Genomic DNA, 25,395 nt, shown 5'->3' with positions numbered 1-25,395 from the left:
TAAGGGCTAAAGTATGGATCGAGTTTCTCAGTGAAGGTGCAGCCAGTGATACTAGATATGAGCCCTGGCCTCCATATCATAAAAGGAGACCTGACCCTCCTCATAATCCATGAACACCACAACCTTTTGTGACTTCTCTCTCAGGGAGAGGATGACACATGGCACAAGCTGTGTATTTACTCCCATCCCTCAGGATCAGAGTCCAGTATTTTTTTTAAACTTTTTAAACATTTTATTTAACCTTTATTTAACTAGGCAAGTCAGTTAAGATCAAATTCTTATTTACAATGACGGCCTACTCTGGCCAAACCCGGACGATGTTGGGCCAATTGTGCGCCACGCTATGGTACTCCCAATCACGGCCGGATGTGATACAACCTGGATTCTTATGGGTCAATGAGATATTCCCCTTCCTGTTGATGGACTTTCTGTCCACTTCTACATCCCACTCAGTCTTCCCCTTATTAACCTTCACCTCATAGTAAAATCTCCCTGATGAGAAGCCCTCCTTTCCCAATACAATGACAACATGATCAAACCTTTCTGGGTTGTCAGGAAGATCCTGTCTGATGCCTCCAACTCTCACTTGTTTCCGATCCTCAGACAGGATGAGAGAGGGATGTGCTGCATGAGGGTCCAGAGTCACATCCACTGCATACTGCCGAATCCTCTTCAGTTTGAATTCAGGCAGCTTCTTCATTTCTTTATTCAGTGTTTCCTCCAGCTGATACACGGCTCAACTCACGGTCTCCACACACAGATTACTGTGAACACTGGTCTCAGACCAGTCCTTGGTGGATGGAGGAGTGCACAGGGATGGGGAGCTATTCTCGTTTCTGGGCAGGAGTAGTAACCAGATTAAATCGGGTACGTTTTTTATCCGGCCGTGAAAATACTGCCCCCTATCCCAAACAGGTTAAGCTATTTTGCCGCAACTTTGGAAATATGCTTGGGGTCATTGTCAATTTGGAAGACCCATTTGCGGCCAAGCTTTAAGCTTTAACTTCCTGACTGATATCTTGAGTTGTTGCTTCAATATATCCACCTAATTTTCCTCCCTCATGGTGCCATCTATTTTGAGAAGTGCACCAGTCCCTCCTGCAGCAAAGCACCCCCACAACATATTGCTGCCACCCCGTGCTTCACAGTTGGGATGGTGTTCTTCGGCTTGCAAGCCTCCCCCTTTTTCCTCTAAACATAACAATGGTTATTATGGCCAAACAGTTCTATTTTGTTTCATCAGATGAGAGGACATTTCTCCAAAAAGTACAATCTTTGTCCACATGTGCAGTTGCAAACCATAGTCTGGCTTTTTATTGGCGAATTGGAGCAGTGGCTTCTTCCTTGCTGAGCGGTCTTTCAGGTTATGTCGATATAGGACTCGATTTACTGTAGATATAGATACTTTTATACCTGTTTCCTCCAGCATCTTCACAAGGTCCTTTGCTGTTGTTCTGGGATTGATTTGCACTTTTTGCACCAAAGTACGTTCATCTCTAGGAGATAGAATGCGTCTCCTTCCTGAGCGGTATGACGGCTGCGTGGTCCCATGGTGTTTATACTTGCGTACTATTGTTTGTACAGATGAACGTGGTACCTTCAGGCATTTGGAAATCGCTCCCAAGGATGAACCAGACTTGTGGAGGTCTACAATTTTTTTTCTGAGGTCTTGGCTGATTTCTTTTGATTTTCCCATGATGTCAAGCAAAGAGGCACTGAGTTTGAAGGTAGGCCTTGAAATACATCCACAGGTACACCTCCAATTGACTCAAATTATGTCAATTAGCCTATCAGAAGCTTCTAAAGCCATGACAACATTTTCTGGAATTTTCCAAGCTGTTTAAAGGCACAGTCAACTGAGAGTATGTAAACTTCTGACCCACTGGAATTGTGATACAGTGAAATAATCTGTCTGTAAACAATTGTTGGAAAAATTACTTGTGTCATGCACAAAGTAGATGTCCTAACCGACTGCCAAAATTATAGTTTGTTAACAAGACATTTGTGGAGTGGTTGAAAAACTAGTTTTAATCACTCTAACATAAGTGCATGTAAACTTCCGACTTCAACTGTATACATATAAATATATGGATGAGCAATGACAGAGCGGCACAGGCAAAATGCAGTAGATGGTATAAAAAAAACAGTATATACATATAAGATGAGTAATGCAAGATATGTAAACATTATTAAAGTTGCATTATTAAAGTGACTCGTGATCCATTTATTAAAGTGGCCGATGATTTCAAGTCTGTATGTAGGCAGCAGCCTCTCTGTTAGTGATGGCTGATTAATAGTCTGATGGCCTTGAGATAGAACCTGTTTTTCAGTCTCTTGGTCCCAGCTTTGATGCACCTGTACTGACCTCATCTTCTGGATGGTAGTGAGGTGAACAGGCAGTGGCTCGGGTGGTTGTTGTCCTTGATGATCTTTTTGGCCTTCCTGTGACATCGTGTGCTGTAGGTGTCCTGAAGGGCAGGTGGACCATTTCAGTTTGTCCGTGATGTGTATGCCGAGGAACTTAACTTTTCACCTTCTCCACTGCTGTCCCATCAATGTGGATACGAGGGTGCTCACTCTGCTGTTTCCTGAAGTCATCTCCTTTGTTTTGTTGACGTTGAGTGAGAGGTTGTTTCCTGACACCACACTCCGCATGCCCTCACCTCCTCCCTGTAGGCTGTCTCGTTGGTAATAAAGCCTACTACTGTTGTGTCGTCTGCAAACTTGATTATTGAGTTGAAGGCGTGCATGGCCACGCAGTCATAGGTGAACAGGGAGTACAGGAGGGGGCTGAGCATGCACCCTTGTGGGGCCCCAGTGTTGAATCACCTCAGGATAACATTCAGTAGCAAACATATAGAAGAAAAGAGCGTGTTGCTTGGTAGAAAGGGAAAAACGGTTCCCTCAACACTTGAGGGAGCTAGTGACATCAGTGAGAATAGAACGACAGGGAAGAGCAGGGGTCCAGAGGTCGAAGAAGTGCTAAAACTAAGACTACAGAACAGAAGCTGCAATGGGCCGACGATGCCTACCATTAAAATAGCATCCATGAATTCCCAGTTAGATTTTCAAGACAAAGAAAGGAACACAATATAAATATCAAATGCAAACCCATCACTATCAAAGGAAGAATTAAGTAGAACAAATTATCCACATTCACCCTATTTTAGTTGTCAATCTGTTGTAAAAGAATCCCAGATTGAATCTACAAGTTCTAGACCCAGTCATGTTAGCCTCAACACGGAGAATGAAGATGCCTTCTTTAGCTCATTAGGTAAGGACAGTAGATCAGATAGGAGTACAACTGGCTGTTTTAAACTCACATAGCACTCATACTCGAATAGCACTCCAACCACTACAGATTTGGGCCTGAAACATGGCCGCTCCATCTCTGTCACCAACATTTACTCAAACCGAACATCAAAAAACAGCCACATCTCCACAGGAACTGATATGGCCTCCACAAGGGACCTAAGGAGTCTGGAGGATATCAGAGGGCCAGGAGGCCTTGGTCGCTCACACAGGACCCTTTCCAGAGCTTTTTCTTGCATACTGAGCCAGAGAACCTATGTTAATCGAAATAGAACAGACCACATCCTAAGCTCTAAGAGCCTGACATTGCCCCGGCCTCTACGGTTCAATGAGTCATCAATTTTGCCCACAGAGATTTCAAATTCACTTATCATTGATCAGACGTCACAGGTCCAGTTTGTCAGACTTTGAGGAGTATGACTCAGATACCACTACAGATGGAGAGTACTACTTGAGCAGTGGTGTTTGGGAGAAAGAGTCAATACTCTAGCAAAGGGGGAATGTTTTGAGTAACATTGTGCAAATATTTTTATTTAGCAATTCACATTTTAGTGAAAATAATTTCTTACAGGCCTCTGTATTGTTGAAAAACATGACTAAAACGGGACTAAATCTGTGCATTAATTGAATCCATATTGTAGCCAACTTAATCACATCTCTACTGTTGCAGGGCTCTATGCTTTTTTACAAGTTGAAAAATGTTTGCTAACACAAATAAATTGAAGAGCACAATGAAAAATATTTGAGGTAATAAAACTAGAATCTTACATTTTTCTAGTTTCACTGGTGCTCCTAAATAAAAATTCCAGGTTGCACAGCTAGATGTTTAGGCGCATATGCGAGTAAAATGCTCGCACCGTAGAGCCCTGCGTTGCACATATAAGCACAGTTAATATTTTTGTTTAAATTATTTAAAAAAATTGTTGAGCCTATGTACTGTGGCTTTGCGTAAGCGGAACTAAAGTATGGATCCCAGTGGACTACACCGAGGATATTTTCATGGTACATTCACAGTCTGGAAAAAAGTTCCGAGTGACAATAAACGAATCTTCTTTAATTAAAAGCGTGTAATATACGGCATTATTCTGTAATATCTCATTGATAATTGGTCTGTGTAAACAAATGCATTTTCCTGTGCGTATTTCATCAAAATTCCTCAATACCCACGAGTCCATACATCGTCCAATCACACTCCGCCAAATCAAAATTTCACCCCCGTTCTCCACCCTTTTCTGAAGACGAGATGCTGCCTGCATAATTGGTACCCTAAAAATACATATTAGTTTGCTAGTCTACTTTTACAAATTAACTATGACGCGTAAAGATAATCTACTTAACCCTATACGGAGTTTATTTCCGTTAGTTTGTATAGTTTTAATATTATCCACATGTTGTAGTGACTTTCCGTGTTGTCAAGCTAGTGAAGTCGATCCTGAAAAATGTCTTGTTTGGGGTCCAGGGCTCGACCCAAAAGTCGTTTTGCCCGTCCGATACTTCATCATCCAGGCCGTCAACTCAGCTGGGAAAAACTTCACCCTCTCTCCAAGTAAGTGTTGATAAACTGCAGAATTACCTAAAATCAATGGGCGCGTTTGAGTGGTAAGGCGAAAGCAACCGACTGAAGACGAAAGTTGAGTGACGTCGGGGGGAGGTGCATCTGCGACAGCCGAAAGTAATGGGGTTTTCCAAAGCAAGGCTCAGATCAATATTTTATTTAACTAGGCAAGTCAGTTAAGAACAAATTATTATTTACAATGACGGCCTTGTTCAGGGGCTGAACGACAGATTTTTACCTTGGGTACGATCTAGCAATCTTTCTGTCCCTGGCCCAACGCGCCAACCACTAGGCTACCTGCCGCCCCAGAAAATGCAGTGTTGTCATTGTTCATAAAATGTTTTCCTTATGTCGAAAAAATATTTATCCAACACCAATATCACACACTCGCAACCTTAAATCACATGTGTGCAATCAATTAGTGAGGGAGAGCCTCAATCACATGTAGCCTCATTCACTGTAGGCTACACATGAATTGCAGCAAATTGGTTTCTGTTTCTTTCGTGTGGGTCAAGTAAAAACACCCTAATGATTGCTTGACAATAGCGCCTCCCACAATGCAGGTGATGGCTGCAGGATGAAATTGGTGAAGAGCAACTGCAGAAACTTGAAGTCAACTTCATGACCTTTGATCTCATGATTTTTGTAAGGTTCATGCAGTGCATAGTCACTTTAACTCAACCTACATTGACTCTGTACTGGTACCCCCTGTATATATAGCCTCTCCCCTGCTCTTTAATTATTTGTTTAAAAAAAAAAATAATTTACTTATCTATTTTTTACTTAACACTTATTTTTCTTAAAACTGCATTGTTGGTTAACTTTTTAAGGTATGGGGGCAGTATTTTCATTTTCGGATGAAAAGCGTGCCCACAGTAAACTGCCTAATACTCGGGCCCAGAGTCAAATATTTGCATATTATTAGTAGATGTGGATAGTAAACACTGAAGTTTCCAAAACTGTTTGAATGATGTCTGTGAGTATAACAGAACTCATATGGCAGGCAAAAACCTGAGAAAAATCCAACCAGGAAGTGGGAAATCTGAGAATTGTAGTTCTTCTTTTGAATCCATATCGAAACTACAGTGTCTGTGGGGTCACGTTGCACTTCCTAAGAGCTATGAACTCAGAATATTGAAAAATGTGCTTTCTCCGTAAAGCTATTTTAAAATCTGACACAGCGGTTGCATTAAGGAGAAGTATATCTATAATTCTTTCAATAACTGTTGTAAATTTTATCAATGTTTATGATGAGTATTTTTGTAAATTGATGTGCTCATTCACCGGATGTTTTGATGGGAATACATTTTCTGAACATCACGCGCCAATGTAAAATGGGGTTTTGGGATATAAATATGAACTTTATCGAGCAAAACATACATGTATTGTGTAACATGAAGTCCTATGAGTGCCATCTGATGAAGATCATCAAAGGTTAGTGAATATTTTAGCCCTATTTTTGGTTTTTGTGATGCATGTCCTTGCTTGGAAAATGGCTGTGTGGTTTTTGTTGTGAAGTTTATGTCCTAACATAATCTAATTTTATGCTTTCGCCATAAAGCCTTTTTAAAATCGGACAATGTGGTTAGATTAACGAGAAGTTTATCTTTAAAATGGTGTAAAATAGTTGATTGTTTGAGAAAATGAAATGATGAGATTTTTGCTGTTTTGTATTTCGCACCATGCTATTTCACTGGCTGTTGAATATTGTGTCCCGCAGGTGGGACGCTAGCCTCCCACGTAGCCCATAGAAGTTAATGGCTTGTAAGTAAGCAGTGGACATGTAGACGCAAGTCAGACAATTTTTATTCCAGAATGCAACACACTTTGAAAGGCGGTGACCAACGATAGTCACAGACTTGACAAAAGTGATCCGGTTGAACGTACCCAATTATTTAATATCTGTTTCATGTCTATCCCTTATCAAAGTTCTCTTTTGGGAAACTTTTTAGCAACCCATCCTTTTCAAGGCCTTTTACCCCAATATCAATTGAGATCTCATATACAATGGGGAGTTTGTCATCTACTAAATACATGTTTTTGTTGCTCTAGCCAATGTTTTATTGCTGCACAAAATCAAACTCTTAAACAGTGTCCATGATTGGGGACCCTTTTATTCCCCAAGTTAGCTTAGTCTTTGCAGACTGAAAATTACTCCATCTTTAATTGACCCTATGGTTACATTATTGTTCTCATTATAGAGGTGATCCATCTAACTCATTTTATTTCTCTTTACATGTAGGTAAAGACTCATTCAGAGTGAAGATTGTCTCACTCTCACAGAAGGAGCATGTCCGCATCCACGTCCCCCTTCCCCTGGACAGAGGAGATGGTTCTTTTCTGATGAGGTACCGTCTGTATGGCAGTATCCTCAAGGGACTGAAGGTCGAAGTACTCTACAGAGACAGTCACGTTGCCAAGTCACCTTACACCCTACAAGGTACATATATCAGTCAATGGCTAACTTTCGCAGATTATTTCAATGAAAGCAGATTAGTGTGATCATTTGACAGAAATTACAAGTGAACTCCTCATCAGAGTATGCCTGTATGAATAATATAGGCTAGATCAGTGTATCCTCCAATACCCCCAACAGCACACATTTTTATTGTAGCCCCAGACAAAAACACATAATTTAACTTGTCAAGGGCTTGATGATTAGTTGACAAGTAGAATCAGGTGTGCTTGTCCAGGGCCATAACAAAAATATGTACTGTTGGGGGGACTGGAGCTGGGAAACACTTGACTAGATGGCAGTATGTTGGAAATTTGATCTATTCTCACTACTTCCACATGATGCATCCCTTTGGTGTATATACTCAGGCCCAGTCTATCATGAGTACTGTGACTGCCCAGAGCATGATGTTCCCACCTGGCAGAGCATTATGCAGTGTCCTGCTGAGGAACCCCAGATCCAGAAGGACTTCAATGCCTTCCCCTCAATTGACCTGCAGCGCCTCCTACAGGAAGTTCCTCGCCGGTTCTCCAACAGAGGAGGTCTCATTCACTACGCTGTCATCAACAACCAGGTGTACCGTCGCTCGCTGGGAAAATACACTGACTTCAAGATGTTCTCTGATGAGATGTTACTATCCCTAGCCAGGAAGGTAAAGAGTTGCTTTGTGGGGGGTTTTGTGTGCAAGTCTCTGTCCTTTCATTAAGAAGTATGATCATGTTCCTTTCTGAACTGTTTAGTGATACTTTGTCCCTTGCCTTAAACTCTCCTAATACCGTATTTTCAATATAATTGTTTAGTTCATTGTTCTGCATAAACTGAGCTCCCCTGTCTTTATCTCTGAATTTGAATTGAAAGGTGAGGCTGCCTGATGTGGAATTTTACATCAATGTGGGAGACTGGCCAATGGAAACAAGGAAAGCAGATGACGATCCTGGGCCTGTTCCAATCATCTCCTGGTGTGGCTCCACAGACACCCGAGACATCATCCTGCCCACCTACGACATCACTCACTCAACCCTGGAGACCATGAGGGGCGTTTCCAATGACCTACTGTCAGTTCAAGGCAACACAGGTAAGACGTATAACCTCATACACTATCCCTTAACCTCATTCTGCTTACTTACACCTCATTACTCACAATAACCTTATTCCGTTTCCTTGGTGTCTAGGTCCCCCTTGGGCCAACAAAACGGAACAGGCCTTCTTCCGTGGCCGGGACAGTCGTGAAGAGCGCCTACACCTAGTCACTCTGTCCAAGAAAAACCCAGAGCTGCTAGATGCCGGGATCACCGGCTGGTTCTTTTTCAGGGAAAGGGAGAAGGATCTGGGGAAAGCAAATCTTGTTGGATTCTTTGACTTCTTCAAGGTGAGGGAACATTCTGAACACTACAATCACCCAAAGCCAGCAGTTTCCCATTTGAAAACTGATTTTACCTGTGTGAGTAGTGAGAAGTGAGAAGATAAAGAAATGTTAGCCATTGTTGATTTTGTATTTATTTATTCAGAGCTGTGACACCTTGAGTTCCCTCTCCCATTTACAGTATAAGTATCAGGTGAACGTGGATGGCACAGTGGCAGCTTACAGGTTCCCTTACCTGATGCTGGGTAACAGTTTGGTGCTGAAGCAGATCTCACCATATTATGAGCATTTCTACACCCATCTGAAGCCAGGCACCCACTACATCCCTGTGAAGAGGAGTCTCTCTGACCTCATCCAAAAGATTGAGTGGGCTAAGGTAAGAAGGGAGAGAGTCAAATCAAAAAAAAATTGTCACGTGTTACGTAAACAACATGGGGAAAACTAATAATGAAATGCTTACTTACGGACCCTTCCCAACAATGCAGAGAGAAAAATAATAGAAAGATAACATGAGGAATAAATACACAATGAGTAACGATAACTTGGCAATATACAATGCATTCGGAAAGTATTCAGACCCCTTCACTTTTTCCACATTTTGTTACTTTACAGCCTTATTCTAAAATTGATTAAATTAATGTTTTCCCTCATCAATCTACACATAATACCCCATAATGACAAAGCGAAAAAGTTTAGACATTTTTGCAAATGTATTGAAAATAAAAAACACCTTATTTACATAAGTATTCAGCCCCTTTGCTATGAGACTCGAAATTGAGCTCAGTTGCATCCTGTTTCCATTGATCATCCTTGAGATTTTCTACAACTTGATTGGAGTCCACCTGTGGTAAATTCAATTGATTGGACATGATTTGGAAAGGCACCTGTCTATATAAGGTGCCACTGTTGACACTGCATGTCAGAGCAAAAACAAAGCCATGAGGTTGATGGAATTGTCCATAGAGCTCTTGAGACAGGATTGTGTCTAGGCACAGATCTGGGGAAGGGTACCAAAAAATGTCTGGTCACTCTGAACAGAAACCAATGGCCACTCTGACAGAGTTCCAGAGTTCCTCTGTGGAGATGGGAGAACCTTCCAGAAGGACAACCATCTCTGCAGCACTCCATCAATCAGGCCTTTATGGTAGAGTGGCCAGATGGAAGCCACTCCTCAGTAAAAGGCACATGACAGCCCGCTTGGAGTTTGCCAAAAGGCACCTAAAGGACTCTCAGACCATGAGAAACAAGATTCTGTGGTCTGATGAAACCAAGATTGAATTATTTGGCCTTAATGCCAAGCGTAACGTCTGGAGGAAACCAGGCACCATCCCTACGGTGAAGCATGGTGGTGGTGGCAGCATCATGCTGTGGGGATGTTTTTCAGTTCCAGGGACTTGGAGACTAGTCAGGATCGAGGGAAAGGTGAACGGAGCAAAGTACAGAGAGATCCTTGATTAAAAACCTGCTCCACAGTGCTCAGGACTTCAGACTGGGGCGACGGTTCAGCTTCCAGCAGGACAATGACCCTAAGCAGACAGCCAAGACAACGCAGGAGTGGCTTCGGGACAATTCTCTGAATGTCCATTTAAGAATAAGGCTGTATGTGGAACAAAATGTGGAAAAAGTCAAGGGGTATGAATACTTTCCGAATGCACTGTTGGTAGGGGTAAAGTGACTAGGCAACAGGATAGATCATAAGCCGTAGTAGCAGCATATGTGATGAGTCAAAAGAGTTAGTGCAAAGGGGGTCAATGCAGATAGTCTGGGTAGCTATTTGGTTAACTATTTAGCAGTCTTATGGCTTGGGGTGGGTAGAAGCATGTTCAGAGCCCTGTTGGTTCCGAACTTGGTGCATCAGTACTGCTTGGCATGCAGTAGCAGAGAGAACAGTATGACTTGGGTGGCTGGAGTCTTTTGACAATTTTTAGGGCCTTCTTCTGACACTGCATGGTATAGAGGTCCTGGATGGCAGGGAGCTCGGCCCCAGTGATGTACTGGGCCGTACGCACTACCCTCTGTAACGCCTTGCATCGTATGCCAAGCAGTAAGTGCATGTTAAGGAAGGACATGCCAAGGAGTGCATGTCAATGTGTGTCAATATGCATTGCTACCATTTGTATGTTTGTCTGCTTGCAATGCGAATGCATTTTTTTACCATTAGGATTTTGCTGTTTTTTTGTGGATATTTGATTAAGATAGTAATGTCTTTTTTTTCCCTGCAGGAGAATGATGCTGAAGCACAGGCAATCGCTAAAGCAGGCCAGGCAATTGTAAGAGAGCTGGTACAACCGAACAGACTGTACTGTTACTATTATAGTGTGCTACAGGTAATTGCCTCCTGGTATTGTCTTTATGCTATGCTTGCCAATGCTAAATCAGCTCATATATTAAGGTAGCATTCTTATCGTTGATAAAAGAAACCCGGCTGTGGATGTTCTTTCCTTTCATAACAGATGTACTCTGAGCGTCAGACAAGCCGGCCGACACAACATCCAGATATGGAGCTGGTGCCCCAGCCTTCAGACCAGAGTGCCCTTTGCAGCTGTCAGCGAGAGCCTCAAGTAGATGATCCCAGCCAGAAAAAGGATGAACTCTGATCAAAACACTGTGAAAGGAAAGGGGAGAGACCCTAGCTATTTCAATACAGAAAGTGCTTATTAAATGAAGAATTACTGCTCTGACCAGGACTGCTAGCTAAGTGGATGTACCAACATTCATATAGAGAAATATTCCATTTGGTTTGAGCCAGAGGGACCATGTCACAGCTCACTTTGCTGGGCCTGGAATATGACTGCTTTATTGACAAGACTATTATGCAAGCATCTATTTCCACTCTTTTCACTGTCCTGTGTGATATTTTGTACTGCATTTTGTAATTGTATGATGGTCATCATGATTACATTTTTATAAAAATTGATATTTTTTTTATATTTTCTTAGATTGCCTTTGGTGTTGTTTGACCAAGATCATGTCATTTGCCTTGGTTATGTATTTTTATTTAATTTAACCTTTATTTAACTAGGCAAGTCAGTTATAATCACATTCTTATTTACAATGATGGCCTACCAAAAGGCAAAGGCCTGCTACAGGGATGGGGGCTGGGATTAAAAATGAAATAAATATATAGGACAAATCACATCACGACAAGAGAGACCTAAGATGACAACATAGCATGGCAGCAGCACATAACAACAACATGGTAGCAACACAACATGGCAGAAGCACAGGGTACAAACATTATTGGGCACAGACAAAAGCACGAAGGGCAGGAAGGTAGAGACAACAATACATCACGCAAAGCAGCCACAACTGTTCTAAGAGTCTCCATTACTATAGATATTCCTTGGATGGGGACAATATAAAACAATTTGTTGGCATGATATACTATAGATTGATTGCTTTTTGGACTCTTCTAAAGCAGGTTAGCGTTTTTCGGGCATAAATATTGGTCTGGAAGAGGCTCTGCAGAGTGGTCACTAGCTGTCACAGCCACAAAGTCATCAAATCTGCTAACTGCTAACCATAATGCCTAACCCTAACCTTAAATTAAGACCAAAAAGCGAAACGTTTGACTTTGCTGTTAAACCATCTAGCGGAAATCGCTCGATTCTGCCTTCAGAGCAAGACTCGTGACAATAACCTATGATTGTGCAATTAAACTACATATTTGCTTCATAGTTGCTGTTGCTTGTTGTCCATCAGTCTTGTCTGTAACTAAGGCTAAAAATCACAAAAATGAGGGGGCACCCGGATTTGAACCGGGGACCTCTTGATCTGCAGTCAAATGCTCTACCACTGAGCTATACCCCCTGTGCGTGTAAATAATGGAATCTTTTAACATATATAGCTACTTGTTGAACAGCACAGAGATGCGTATATTGTAAAATGTATGTAGGGTTTGTTTTTAGTACTAACAGCTACTCGTTCAACAGCACTGAGATGGCTATGCTTAGATTGTAAAACTTACGTGGAGTATTATAACATTGACTTCACTTTGGCCTGCTTGTGGTTTTATTTCCTAGATATTTTAAATGTTTTGACTAAAGTCTATCGCTACAGTTTTGATACAAACCAAGTATATATATCTAGTAGTAGCTCGACGCTAGCTAGTTGTGGTGATGTGTGTTTTGTCCTACATTTGTATTTAATTTATTTTAATCCCAGCCCTCGGCCCCGCAGGATACCTTTTTTCTTTTGGTAGGCATCATTGTAAATAAGAATTTGTTCTTAACTAACTTGCCCAGTTAAATAAAATAAATATAAAGTTTCAGAGCCTACACCGGAAGTAGGCAGTTAGTATTTGTTCAATTGAATGACAAGACAGCAGCCATGGTGAGCATTTTGAGTAGTTTGCTAGCCAGCTTTGTAACAATTTCTTATAACCCAGTACCATATAGCATATTACTCTAGAAAAGCTTTTCATACTGATCCCATTTCGAGAGGTCAAAAACAATGTTACAGCTAACTAGCTAGATAAGTAGCTAGCTGACGTTAGCTAACCATTTACCGGTATAGCCAGCTAGCTTTGTTTGGTCCATCCATACAGTGATCCATACTAGCTACTTAGCCAGCTACATCAAGTTCTCTAGGAATTTGCTAGCTAGCTAGTTACCTTGCTAAATGTACTAAGCTAACAAAATGATTGTACATTTAATTGCTATCTAGTTAGTTTTCAGTGTATTTGATTGTGTACTACACAGGCATCTGTCTTTCCCACACTTTATTACACTGTCATCTTATCCGAGGAGACTCGGCTTTTGACTTCCTACAAAGGGTGTGTTCGTAAATTCACTCTGGCTATCAACTCCAATTTCAGAGCACTCTCGTCTGAGTGTGCCAGATTGTAGGAATTCCTAAATTATTTTGCAAAGTTCCAACCTTGTCCTAGATACACTCAGTGGGAGTGATGAGAGCATCTGGTTTGAGGACGTTCCTAATGGTGAGTATTTGAATACTATAAAAAAAAACAGTTGCACACACTAATCAATTATGCCCCTGATCATTTAATGGGTGTAGCAACCAACGTTTTGGCACGCAGTGGTTTCTTCAATCCTGAAGAAAGCACAGCACTGCGTGCAGAAACGTTGGTTGCTATACCCATTAAATGTTTTGGAGCATAATTAGTATGCAACTTTATTTGTATAGTTTACTGGAGTATTTCAAAACTGCCATTCAGCTGTTTTACAAAGGGATGTGACAAATGTGGTCATATTTATATTTTCTTGCAGATCCAGCTCAATGTGAATTGATGGGAGAGCCACATCTCAGGATGGAGTACAAATTGGGACTGATGTAAGAGTCTCCTGACTAGTGTTACATTTGTCTGTGGGTTTATTTCTGAAAGTTTTTTACATGCCAGATACAATTGCGGTGTGAAATATGAATGTATGAGGATGGACAACATGTTGTTTAATGTAGTTTTTATTATTGGTTTGTGTTACGAAGCAGCACACAGGCGTTTTTAATAGAAAATAAGCAACTCACAAGAGTTGTACCATCCTATACTGCAGTCCACAGAACATTACTCATGTTTTATATAGTCAATTAATTTGAGTTCATCTGTTGTAGCAAACTCCATTTGACATTATCTTAACTATTAGAAGGACAACACTGCTTCAACTTAGTAGGGACAGTTTAAAGAAAACACTCAGTGGTAGCATTTATTTGATTTACAGCAGTACCAGAGTTTTCTGCTTCATCTTTGCACATACAGTATATAACATATGTCTGCACTAAATGTTTTGGTTGCTTATGAGTATTTACTGATATAAAATACAGGTACAATAGATGTCTTTGTATAGGGTAATGACTAAAGGAGGAAATAGTTATTAAAAAGCTTTCAGTACAATCTTAAATGTTTACATTGAATGAAAGTCAAATGTCTATATGAATAAAACACTTTCCTAACAATGTGCAGAATAAACAGTAAAACTTAAATGGATGTAGATATGGATCCATGATCCTGTCTGTCGTAAACCTTCAGTCTAGCTTCTCCTCCTGGAAGTAGTCTGCATCATTGAGATGGTCCTGGAACTTCTCATATTCCTAAGAGAGAGACATGGGAGTGAAACAGCGAGTGATGGTCGGTAAAGAAAATAGGAGAGCATTGCTTTCTATTCTACACGTGGAGTTTGGGGGAACAAGTAAAGAGGGTTTACTGAAACAGGCATTAGATAACTCTTGAACTGTTGGTTAAGAGCTTGTAAGTAGGCATTTCACGGTAAGGTATACACTTGTATTTGGCGCATGTGACAAAATTTGATTTAATGATTCAATGAGTACTTATGGAGGGTAAGTGGGGTATATACCTCTGAGATCCAGCCACTCTCCTCCAGTTTTGTGAACACCCTTTTCACAGTTTCCTTTACCGGCTCCTCCTCGCCATTCTTCTCCTCCGCCATCACTGTCCGGCAGTGTTGAAACAAGTGGTACTTGAAGTGTTTCAGAGCATGATACACCTCTGTTCGGCTGGCACAAACAGAGCCCACACTGAAAGCCTGTAATTTAAGAAAGACATGCAAGGTTTTCCTGTTGTGGAAAACCCTCAGACAAATTGCAAACCTGACATTTCACAAAAGGTTAAATTGGTGCAAGGATAAGGATACATAATTATTTGATCTGTGGTGATGTACTTTTTGTTAGGGTGGATTTTATGGGATGCCAACGTCACGTACTATATGCGTTCATCTGGGGACAGCAATGGATAAAACAAAGACTGTTGGTTTCTTCTCAGATGTGGTACCTGTGTGTCACTGGGCATGAATTGGTCCTCTTGGAGGCTGTTGAGGTCATACAGTTGCCCCGAGAGACTCACACTGAAACTGCACTGTCGCTGGAGCTTGCATGCCTCACAAACACTCCCATGCAATCCTAACTTCATCAGCTGGACCTTGGGGTAACACTCCACCCGCTCCTGTACATGGACACAAAAACACATGCCTCAGTTTGCATATATTGTTTTTTCACATAATGTAAAGAATGGAAGTCTTAGCCAAAGTACAAGCATAGATGTATACAGATCAGTGAATATGCAGCCAATGTTGAATGACTTAAGTTATCTGAAATGTTTCTTCACCTTGTACCGGTCAGTCCAGCGGCTCCTCTGTTTTAGGTTCTCCAGGCGAGGGAGGATTGTCCGCTCATCAAAGTGGAACAGCGACGCCATCATCTCCTGAGCATATCGCTTCGTCCGATCACCGCCTGTTCACAGTGATCAACCAATTATATTCCCTACACTTGGATGATAGTCAATTGGGGATGGTGTTAAAGACCCATTATTGTAAAAAAAAACACTTACCATAAAGAGACTTGAGAAAGGTTTCATCCAGGACGTTGATCATAAGGGCTTTGACGACCACTTGAAAGTGATTGAGCTGAGACCCAGTGATGACTAGCAAAAAGAGGAAAATGAATCATAACACATAGTAATGGTGATTTCAGCTGTAAACATTGACCCATGATATAGTGTCAGCTAAGACTCACACTGGCGTGGAAGAGAAACAGCCTTTTCATCTGACGACGACTCCTTGTCCCCAGTCTTTTTCTTATCCTCAACTATGAAGTCCTTCAGACTGTCGCTGTCATCTGCCGCCTCTTCTTCACTACTGCCCACCAATAGTTCAGGGGCATCATCGTTGTGGTCATCATCCTCGTCACCACTAGCATCTTTCGCTTCTTTAACTTTCTCTTCTTCACCCGAATCCTGAATCTTTACAAGCGAACAAAACATTGGTTGTAAAACAATGTTAAACATTTCCTCAGTACCTTACGGACATTTTATGGGTGTATGTGACATGATTTTGCACAATGGCTCAACACTTAAAGATACTGCTGTTATGTTCGTTTACATTATATATGGTGATAAGCTACCTCCAACGTGCCCCTGCGTTTCGGGACGCGGGACTTCATCTTCTTGGATAATGCCAGGAGTTGAGACTGGCGTTGCTTTCGTTTAGCTGCGGTCTCTTTGGCTTCAGCAAATTGTTTGGCATTTTGTGCAGCACTTTGGTCCGCCGAATCAGAATCTTGACTTTGCTGTTTAATGCGTTTTTTGGGAACGACTTTCCGTTTGGGTTTGGTTCCTACGTCGCTGTCAGAGTCGCTGGAGCTGTCAGCGAGGACGCGCTTCCGACGAGGACGGGATCTACCTTCGCTGGAGCTACTACCTTCACTCTGTTCTTCACTGGCAGGTGTACTTTCGCTCCCGCTGTCCGAATTCTGATCCTCACTCTCTGAGTCTGAGGCGCTGATGCTGGTCGTGCTCGCGCATGACTCCTCGTCACTGTCATCAAGGATAGACGACGGCAGACCGATTTGAGCCCTTTTCTTCTTTGCTTCAGCTTTATTTTTTCGCATCGTCGCGAACACTTGACGCTTGTACAGGCTTTCCATGGTTGCTTACACAGTGCTGCTAAGTTAACTGACCAAATAAAAGTTAAATAACGTTACCAACCCTAGCTCCCTGGCTGGCTGGCTGGCTAACGTTAGCAATTAGCTAGCTAATGTGAGATGCAGAACATGCTCATTTGTGTAAAATGTCGCCTACAAAACATTATCTATGCGAGCAACCATATGTAAACAACGTTACTCTAAGTTGATACCAAGCTTTAATCTCGGTGAACCTTAAAAAATTGAAACATCCAATTGTATCTCGTGTGCACGTTTTGTTTTGTTTTTGTAGATGTTGTGTCTGTGCTTCTTCCCACTTCCGCTCTCCACTCAAAAAAGGCCTACTAAAATCATAGCGCCGCACCTGGGCATTCTAGAGAGAAACGACTAGGTTTTTCTTTACTGGTAGACTACTTGTGTCAATTCAATTAGTGATTTGTATTAATCATAGGCATAGCTAATGTGAATCATGCAAATAAGGTCATTAAAACCTTATTCATGCTTCAATTCAGAAATAAATTAGTAAATTATAAAACATCTTTAAAATATCTTATTTTATTCAGGAAAAGTGGTAAATGTTCTTCAAAAATAAGATAATTGGAGAACAGAATTCTGTGCAAGAATCAAACAATGTAACACATGTCAGCAATTAGAAGTCTATTTTACATTTAATAATCAGCTAAAAATCATTTGAAGCATTTATTAATTTCATGACCAGATGAGAATGGCACCATCTGACCCAGCTGATAATAAGTACTCCCCCTTGTGATCAAAGACTACACTCTGGACAGCATCATCATGGCCCAATAAACTGGACACCTGAGTAGATGCCAGCTCCACCAGCTTAACTGAGCCATCATTACTGGCGATAGCCAGTGTTCGGCCTGACGGGCTAAAGGCCATTTGGTTGCTGGGATGTGGCCCAGTGTCCATGGTTATCATGGCTGCTACTTTCCTCACATCCCATAGTTTGACCACTCCGTATGAATCACAGGAGGCAACAGTGTTGCCCAGTGCATTAAAGGTGGCATGGTTGCAAGAGTGCTGGTGGCCATAGAAGGTCTGTGCACACAGGCCAATCCTGGCGTCCCACAAAGACAGGGTTTTATCAGCTGAACAAGTAAGAAGAGTGTTGGAAAAGGGCAGGAAAGTAACACTGTTGACTGAGTCAACGTGGCCACGCAGCGTGTTACGACAGCGCTCGCTCTGCAGGTCCCACACCTTTGTAGTGTTGTCCATTGAGCAGGAGGCCACAAAGTCCCCACATGAGTGGAAGGAGCAGCCCCAAGTGGCATGGGTGTGGCCATCCAGAGTCAGGATGCAGCGGCCTTGGGAGAAATCCCAGATCCTTACTGTTGTGTCTCCACTGGTGGTGGCCAGACTACCACCATTTGGGTGAAAGCTGCAGCCAGAGAGCCAATCACTATGACCCTCTCCAGTCATGATCATGTCCCCCATGGGCATACCCCACAACCTCCAGAGCTGATCGTCACTGGAGGAGGCTACAATAAACTTGCGGGGGTGCAGGGCGAGACAGCTTATTGGCAGGGTATGGGCCTTCAGTGAGTTGGTGAAGCGGAATCCAGATGCTTTGGGGCAGTGTGAGGCCAGGGCTTTAAATTGGCCTAAGTAGGGGTTCACACGGCTGCTGACAGGAAACTCTGAGTCTTTTGGGTGTTTCTGAGCTGTGTTTTTGGTTGGGTCTTTGTCTTGGTCATTGAGGGCAATTCCATCATTCTGTAGCTGGCCTCCTTTCCCAGACTTACTCTGATATTTCTCCTGTTGTGGGGGCAGACCTGTGTCTCTGTTGGCTGAGCGGATTGTAGATGAGGAATGTACATTACACAGGGTGGCTTCCAGGCTGTTGGCCTGGCCACATGCTCTGTCCCTCTCTAAACTGATGAGCATCTTCTGTTTCAGCGCCACTTGGTACTTATAACTCAACTGCTTCAGTGCAGGCTCATATGACCCATAGTGCTTCTTCAGTCGTTTGATGTCTTCAACAAGCCTGTTCTTTTCTTGGACAACACGCTTATGCTGCAAACGATGGAAATCCCTCTCTTTCTGAAGCTTGACCAGTGTTTCACTAGCTTTGGAAGCTGCCTGCCTGTAGCTGTCCCGCTCTCTCTGTACATTCTTCAGCTCGTTGTCTAGAAGTTGGTTGTGTGTATACGCGTCAGGCACAAACTCCACTAGCTCGGTTTTCAACAACCCCCTCTGCTCCATTTCGTACCACTCTGCTTGGAAGCAATCCAAAGTTCTGCTCATGCCCATTTTGACAAGGAAGTTGCGGAGAAAGTCGTCCACCACTTCTGGAATGTGAGAGAAGGGTTGCTTAGCTGAGCTGAGCCTCTGTAACACTGACCCTGTTCCATCTGAAGCATCGCGCAATGCTCTTACCGCGGCCTCCAAATCCTCATCATCCCCCTCTGCCATGCTCCTTTCTTCATCGGCCAGAACTTCCTCATATTGATAATCGTCGTCTGAGTCATCTGGTATCAACACCTTTTCGAGGTAATATGGCCCATCGACGGATTCTTGCGCTGTTTCATTTTTCGCAGCCATTCTACCAACAACAGCTTTCTGTGTTTGTTTACCCGTCTCCATGGTCACACATTCTCGAAAGCTGAGAGTTTAATTAAACATCCTGTTTGCCAAGTGTCTATGGAAATTGATAAGCCATTCAACCCTACATACCAGAGAAATATGGGTGATTTTCAATCTAAATAAAAAAATACTTACTTTTTCCCCAATCCTTTATTCCTCAACTACAACAATTACGCAGGAGTGCGTAAAATACACAGAAACACACAATATCTAATGCCATTGCCATTGATTTGAATGCATTCAATGTGATTTAAAAAAAAATGTAATTATATAGCTAGGCCTACCTGTGTACTTCATGCCAAATTGCCAATAAAGAGAGCGAGAAATAGAAAGGGAGCAAGCGAGAGAGAAAACGAAAACTGCGTTCGTTTCCTAACCTGCAATGGCAAAACAATTACAGCAGGTGGCATATTCAATTCACGGTTGACGTTATAGCACTACTCAATGACACACACACACACACACACACACACACCTTAGCACTGATCGATGCACATTAAAACGTCAGTCCCCCTATATCACCTGTCCTATAATAACCTATATCCTACCTATAGGTTATTGTTCCTCCTCACCTAGGTCTATAACATAATTCTATCCATATGTCTGATCTAAACGTGCGTAAGAATTTAAAGTATAAGGGTTCTAATAGCCTAACATCGAAACGTATGGCAACAGCTCTTTAAAAAAGTAAGCTATATTCTGGCTGGTTCTTGAAATTGAACTTGACTGACAATCGGGGGCTATTATGCTTATTTCTTCAGCTGGCAACCAATTGGAAGCCAAGAACACGTGGATGCGACAGATTTGGGACTGTGACAAGTAAAGTAGCCTCAGATGTCAGTGTAGACGGGGGAAGAGAGAGGGGAGGCTGCGCGGTTGACGAACATACTTTTACGCAGTCAAGCTCAGTCCGGACAAGAGGCTCACCTGTGCGGCGAAAAACATGAGCCACCCAAGTGAGAAAGATGCCTCTGACACAACCGAGAGCAAACCTAAATCCCCCATGCTCTCGTACTGCATCGAAAGCATACTCGGCCGGAGAAGTCCTCTCAAAGTCAGACTCACAGGAATGCAAAGTTTACCAATGCTGGCTGGGAGAGTGGAACATAATGCATCTTTGGAAGGTAATATGTTGTTGGTTGACTTTCTCTGTAACACTTTGCACCCTACTTTGGGCGCAATATGCAATTAAATAATACATGTCCAAATGTAAACATGTCCAAATGTATATTGCATTTGCAGCTAATGGTTAAGATGTAGCCAGTGCTTGACTTGGACTGAAATAGGTTCCGGTACTGATTTTGGGTGCCGGTGGTGTTTATACAGTATTTAGGTGCAGGAGCTCCACTATACGTTTCAGCTAATAGTCTATAAGAGGAACAGGAGCTCAAGCAGTAGAACCTGAGGTGCCGGTAGGCCTACTCAGCTCCCGCCCAAGACAAGAACTGGATATAGCGTTCAAAACGCATACGAACAAAACAACATGAGAAACACAAAAAAAAATAGGTTTGAGTTTTAAGATGAACATTTGTGCAGCCTGCCCTTTGTATTTAACTTCAATTTCGTTAGGCCTGCCTATGGGTTTTTAGAGAAGACTAGCCTATACGGGGCTATATAATAGTGTTATTAAACATATTGCATATTGCGCTGTTGATTATTTATAAGTTCCTTAAACTAAACGATCTGTCTTCACAGCCTCTCAGAAGAATGCCGACATACACCTGCCCACCAAGTTGCGGCGTCTATATGGCCCAGCGGGGAAGTGCATGGACTCCAGTCGCGGAATTCGCGAGCATGAGAAGCAAGAAGACAGGGAGCGTCCTCTAGACAAAGCCCACGAAATTCTGAAAATCACTCAGGCGCCACAAGTTAACATCAGCCGCAGTAAATCATACAGGGAGAACGCGTCCCACAGTCCGAGCGAGGAAGAACAGAACCTCGGGCGAGGGAAAGAGGGGCAGGGGGAACTTGGCGCCCCAAAGTTCGAGGACACTTGCAAGGAGCGCATCTGCGAAGACGTAGAAACGTCCCCGAAGAACGGGGAGAGTTTGCACATCGATGGAGATGTAAAAGATAGCGAGGACAACGTGTGCCTTTCAGCTGGCAGTGACTCAGAGGAGGGGATGCTAAAGCGAAAACAGAGGAGATACAGGACTACGTTTACAAGTTATCAACTTGAGGAGCTGGAGAGAGCTTTCCAGAAGACGCACTACCCGGATGTGTTCACGAGGTAGAATTCTCATGTGCCAGCACTTTTTTAAATCAGCTATTTTAACACTATCAAAATGTTAATCTGTTGCATATATGGCTAGGCCTATGGTTATGAAAATAAAATAAAAATTGAGCTTTCAGTTTGTGATAATCCAAATTGGGAGTCTAGATATGATTCGAAAGTTAGCCATTTTTAATGGTAAATCCTTGCATTGAGGTGATCAACATATAAATGAACATTGTTGGGCTAAGAAATGTAAGAATATCAAACATTTATTATCATTAATAGTAATATCAGAACAGTAATATTATTTAGTAAATTGTTATGAATTATTATATAACAGTCATATTACGCATTATTAGCCTACTTTGTTATTAATAATACTACTACTAATAATACGTGTTGTACACTGTAATTCACACATAACAAAACGAAATATTAAAAGATGTGTGTGTGCAAGGAATAGAATACCAATTAAATATTATAGAGTAGGCTATTATATTGGTTTAAATATGATATTCTTTTAAACCCATTGTAATGATGATCTGACAGTGACACATTAATTTTCATTATTATTAATTATAATTGTGAAATATTGTGATTATGGTTGCAAAAACAAATATTTTCCAAAAATATTGTTCGAAAGTGTTTAAAGTAATGAGAGGTCAATTGAAGTTGGCTGCTGCAGATAGAAAGGTTTGTTAAATGGTGGAGCTATTTGTTTGCATAATTGCAACATATTTGTGAGACAGGATATCTATTGATTCAAACAGCAGAATTTTGAAGATTGATAGCTATGAATTGTCATTGTTTATTTTCATTATAAGAAGCCTACACAGAAAGTAGGCTAATCCAACAATGTTTTATATTTTATATAATGTAATTTCTATTGTATCTTTAGGCTTGTATTATTGTCATCATTGGATTTGTATGTTTAAAGCGATGATACTGAATATTATTTGCCATTTTTTCTTCTTTCAATTTAGGGAGGAGTTAGCGATGCAGTTGAATCTCACGGAGGCGCGTGTGCAAGTGAGTCTAAATTATTGTTAGTTCATATTTTACATCATTATGGCCATATTTAATTTCGATAAACATGCAAGAACATTATATGATATCCTATAATAATGTGCATTATAATACAAGTGTAAAGTCTATAATATACCTAATTGCATTTTATTGCTATTACTATTATTACGTTAAGTAATACAGTTCCCTTTAGACAGTGAGAGGGAAAATGATTTAATAAACACACCAGAAAACGGAATTTGCTTCAGGGCGTTCATGACTTTATCGTGCACTTAATATCAGTTCAAACATATCGCATAGCGGTGGCGGGTAATGCTGTTTGATTTCCCATCTTCTTATTGTAATAGTCCTGCATTGATATGATGATATCTCGCACTTCAAGTCAGATAGACGCCGTTTAAGGTGCTAGCTACCCTAGCATCCTCATTTTAGGATATTGCTTACATTTTGAGTCTCAACCTTAGATACCAGTCTAAGCATTCAACCCCCTAGATTTCACTCGCTTCAGCTGTAGATTAGCAAATCATATTTTGGAGAGGTGATAAAACCTCGTAAAATCCGTATGTTTCGTTTTATAACCAGTGTCCAGTCTGTATGGGAGGGGTATCATCCCTCTCTGTTCTCTTCACTGTCGCCAATAATTGGTTTACTTTCAATTTGAACAAAACATGCTTTATTATCATGTCCAAATTACAATTTCAATAAGTAACAGATACTAAATAGAGAATACTAAGTATGTTACCCAACATTTTGAAATACTAATCATAAACACATAACTCTAACCCCAACGCTAGGCCTAATGGTCTTTCTCTTCCTCCCTCTATCTAAGGTGTGGTTCCAGAACCGTAGGGCTAAGTGGCGGAAACGAGAGAAATCTGGGGTTCAGACTCACCCCCAGGGCCACCCCATCTCTGGACCCCTGGGTGCAGCACACCACCTAAGCCACTACCTGGAGGGAAGTCCTTTTTCACCCCACTCTCACCCCTCCCTGGACTGTGCCTGGACAGCTGCTACCACCTCATTCCAGGGTCTAACCCACCCCCTCACCAGCTCTCCCCCCCCCCTGGGATTTGGCCCCTTCCTGGGAGCAGCCATGTTTAGACACCCCACCTTTATTAGCCCCTCCTTTGGAAGGTGAGCACCATCAACACCTATATTAGTTTGGCTTCATCTGATTGAAGTGGTTACTTTGGACTATATGTGTAATGAATTATTTCTCACTTCTCTCCTTCCCTGACATCTTCTGTATCTATCTCTTCCAACCTTCCCTATCGCTCTTCTTCCATTGACAGACTCTTCTCCAGCATGGGTCCCCTGACACTCTTACGCCAGGCCATACCTGCAGTAGAGGCCCCAGTCCAGCCCCCAACGGCCTTGTCAGAGGCCTCCCCCTCCTTGCCTGTGGACCGCCGGGCCTCCAGTATCGCAGCACTGCGCCTCAAAGCCAAAGAGCACTCAGCTCAGCTGACACAACTCAACATCCTACCTTCCAGCACCACTGGGAAGGAGGTGTGTTGAGAGACATTAAACCCCCTCCAATTCCCTCTACATGGAGCAGGAGTCATGACCAAAGGAATAGCAGCTTTGAAGTGGTAGGCTATAGCAAAACAAGGCCTCATCTTTCCCAGTTAGTTGTCCCAATGTTCTGTTACTCCAGACTGTCCACAACATGCTTTCCTCATGAACTGAAGAAGAGAGAAGAAATACAAATAGTGAACTGCCCTTTGACCCTCAGGAATGACCCATTAACAGCCTCTCACAGGGTGCTACAGGCCACCAAAGGAGCAGCTCTAGGCCCTGGGGAGGTTTAAAAGGAGAGCAATGCTGTAGATCATATAAGCCTAATGTATATTTAATGTATTGATGATATGGTGTTTGTTGATAGATAGATTTTCGCAGTCTTATTAAATTACTTGGGTATTCAAGTTTTTATTTATGATCAATCATGTATGAGCCAGAAGCAAGTTTTCAGGAGGAACATTTTACACACACACACACACACACACACATATATATATATATATATGAATCAGTTGACAAAAAACTGTCAAATGGAAAACTTTGCACCTTTGCTTGCTTTTAACTGTGTTGCAATGAAATGAAAAATGCTAAATGAAATCATTCTGAGGACAGAATTGAGAGGTGTATTCAACAGCATGAAACAGTATTAACAAGCTTGCAAAAGAGAAACAGATGTGTCTCAAAAAATACTCTTGCCCAGTATGGATTGATGTAGCCAAGTTTATAGTCCCACTGATGGATCTCAAGAGCTGGATTCAACTCTTAAACAGGAACAAAGGTGTGGATTAAGGGATTTATATGGTCATATTTATTTTGCAACAAAACGTAGACCGGCATTAAAAGACACATAAAAAAACAGAATTTATTTTCATATGTGGTGCCGTAGCCTACCAACTCAGTAGAAGTTGTTTTTCCTCTTGATCTCACGTCTTAATTCGGGAGCCCTACCATTG

The 25,395-nt window shown here is 41.9% G+C and overlaps 4 protein-coding genes and 1 non-coding gene across 8 annotated transcripts; 2 read left to right on the top strand and 3 right to left on the bottom strand.

Moving 5' to 3' along the window:
* The first annotated feature begins 4,525 nt into the window (after positions 1-4,525).
* LOC115204379 (protein O-glucosyltransferase 3) lies at positions 4,526-11,621 on the top strand. Of its 2 annotated transcripts, XM_029769902.1 has the most exons (9): positions 4,526-4,573; positions 4,772-4,858; positions 7,110-7,307; positions 7,691-7,974; positions 8,181-8,397; positions 8,495-8,691; positions 8,867-9,061; positions 10,908-11,012; positions 11,139-11,621. In XM_029769902.1, the coding sequence occupies exons 3-9, from the start codon at positions 7,211-7,213 to the stop codon at positions 11,280-11,282; spliced, it is 1,239 nt and encodes a 412-aa protein (XP_029625762.1). In that variant the 5' UTR covers positions 4,526-4,573; positions 4,772-4,858; positions 7,110-7,210; the 3' UTR covers positions 11,283-11,621. The 2 variants fall into 2 exon arrangements, with proteins under 2 accessions (XP_029625762.1, XP_029625761.1); XM_029769901.1 differs by having other exon boundaries at positions 4,539-4,858.
* Positions 11,622-12,423: 802 nt separating this feature from the next.
* trnac-gca (transfer RNA cysteine (anticodon GCA)) lies at positions 12,424-12,495 on the bottom strand. Its single transcript has one exon. It is a non-coding gene; the product is annotated as a tRNA-Cys (tRNA).
* LOC115204382 (aristaless-related homeobox protein-like) lies at positions 12,483-24,853 on the top strand. 3 transcript variants are annotated; one of them, XM_029769905.1, is made up of 7 exons: positions 12,483-13,017; positions 13,502-13,624; positions 13,914-13,977; positions 21,376-21,910; positions 22,879-22,924; positions 23,751-24,055; positions 24,214-24,853. In XM_029769905.1, the coding sequence occupies exons 4-7, from the start codon at positions 21,447-21,449 to the stop codon at positions 24,437-24,439; spliced, it is 1,041 nt and encodes a 346-aa protein (XP_029625765.1). In that variant the 5' UTR covers positions 12,483-13,017; positions 13,502-13,624; positions 13,914-13,977; positions 21,376-21,446; the 3' UTR covers positions 24,440-24,853. The 3 variants fall into 3 exon arrangements, 2 of the variants coding, with proteins under 2 accessions (XP_029625765.1, XP_029625764.1); XM_029769904.1 differs by lacking the exons at positions 12,483-13,017; positions 13,502-13,624; positions 13,914-13,977 and adding an exon at positions 19,644-20,804 and having other exon boundaries at positions 24,214-24,846; XR_003880358.1 differs by lacking the exons at positions 21,376-21,910; positions 22,879-22,924; positions 23,751-24,055; positions 24,214-24,853 and adding an exon at positions 15,419-15,536.
* Positions 14,089-17,415, bottom strand: LOC115204380 (coiled-coil domain-containing protein 82). The gene is made up of 7 exons (XM_029769903.1): positions 16,555-17,415; positions 16,168-16,393; positions 15,983-16,075; positions 15,761-15,885; positions 15,428-15,598; positions 14,994-15,182; positions 14,089-14,730 (listed from the first exon to the last, which is right to left on the bottom strand). Exons 1-7 carry the CDS (start codon positions 17,074-17,076, stop codon positions 14,665-14,667), a joined length of 1,392 nt encoding a protein of 463 aa, XP_029625763.1. The 5' UTR covers positions 17,077-17,415; the 3' UTR covers positions 14,089-14,664.
* On the bottom strand, positions 17,609-19,646 carry spag16 (sperm associated antigen 16). Its single transcript, XM_029769900.1, has one exon. The coding sequence runs from the start codon at positions 19,636-19,638 to the stop codon at positions 17,782-17,784; it is 1,857 nt and encodes a 618-aa protein (XP_029625760.1). The 5' UTR covers positions 19,639-19,646; the 3' UTR covers positions 17,609-17,781.
* Positions 24,854-25,395: the final 542 nt, after the last annotated feature.

The sequence above is a fragment of the Salmo trutta genome, chromosome 12, assembly GCF_901001165.1.
Source record: "Salmo trutta chromosome 12, fSalTru1.1, whole genome shotgun sequence".
Taxonomy (NCBI): domain Eukaryota; kingdom Metazoa; phylum Chordata; class Actinopteri; order Salmoniformes; family Salmonidae; genus Salmo; species Salmo trutta.
Note: the sequence above shows the minus strand (reverse complement) of the source record. Positions and strands in the feature narration are given on the sequence as shown.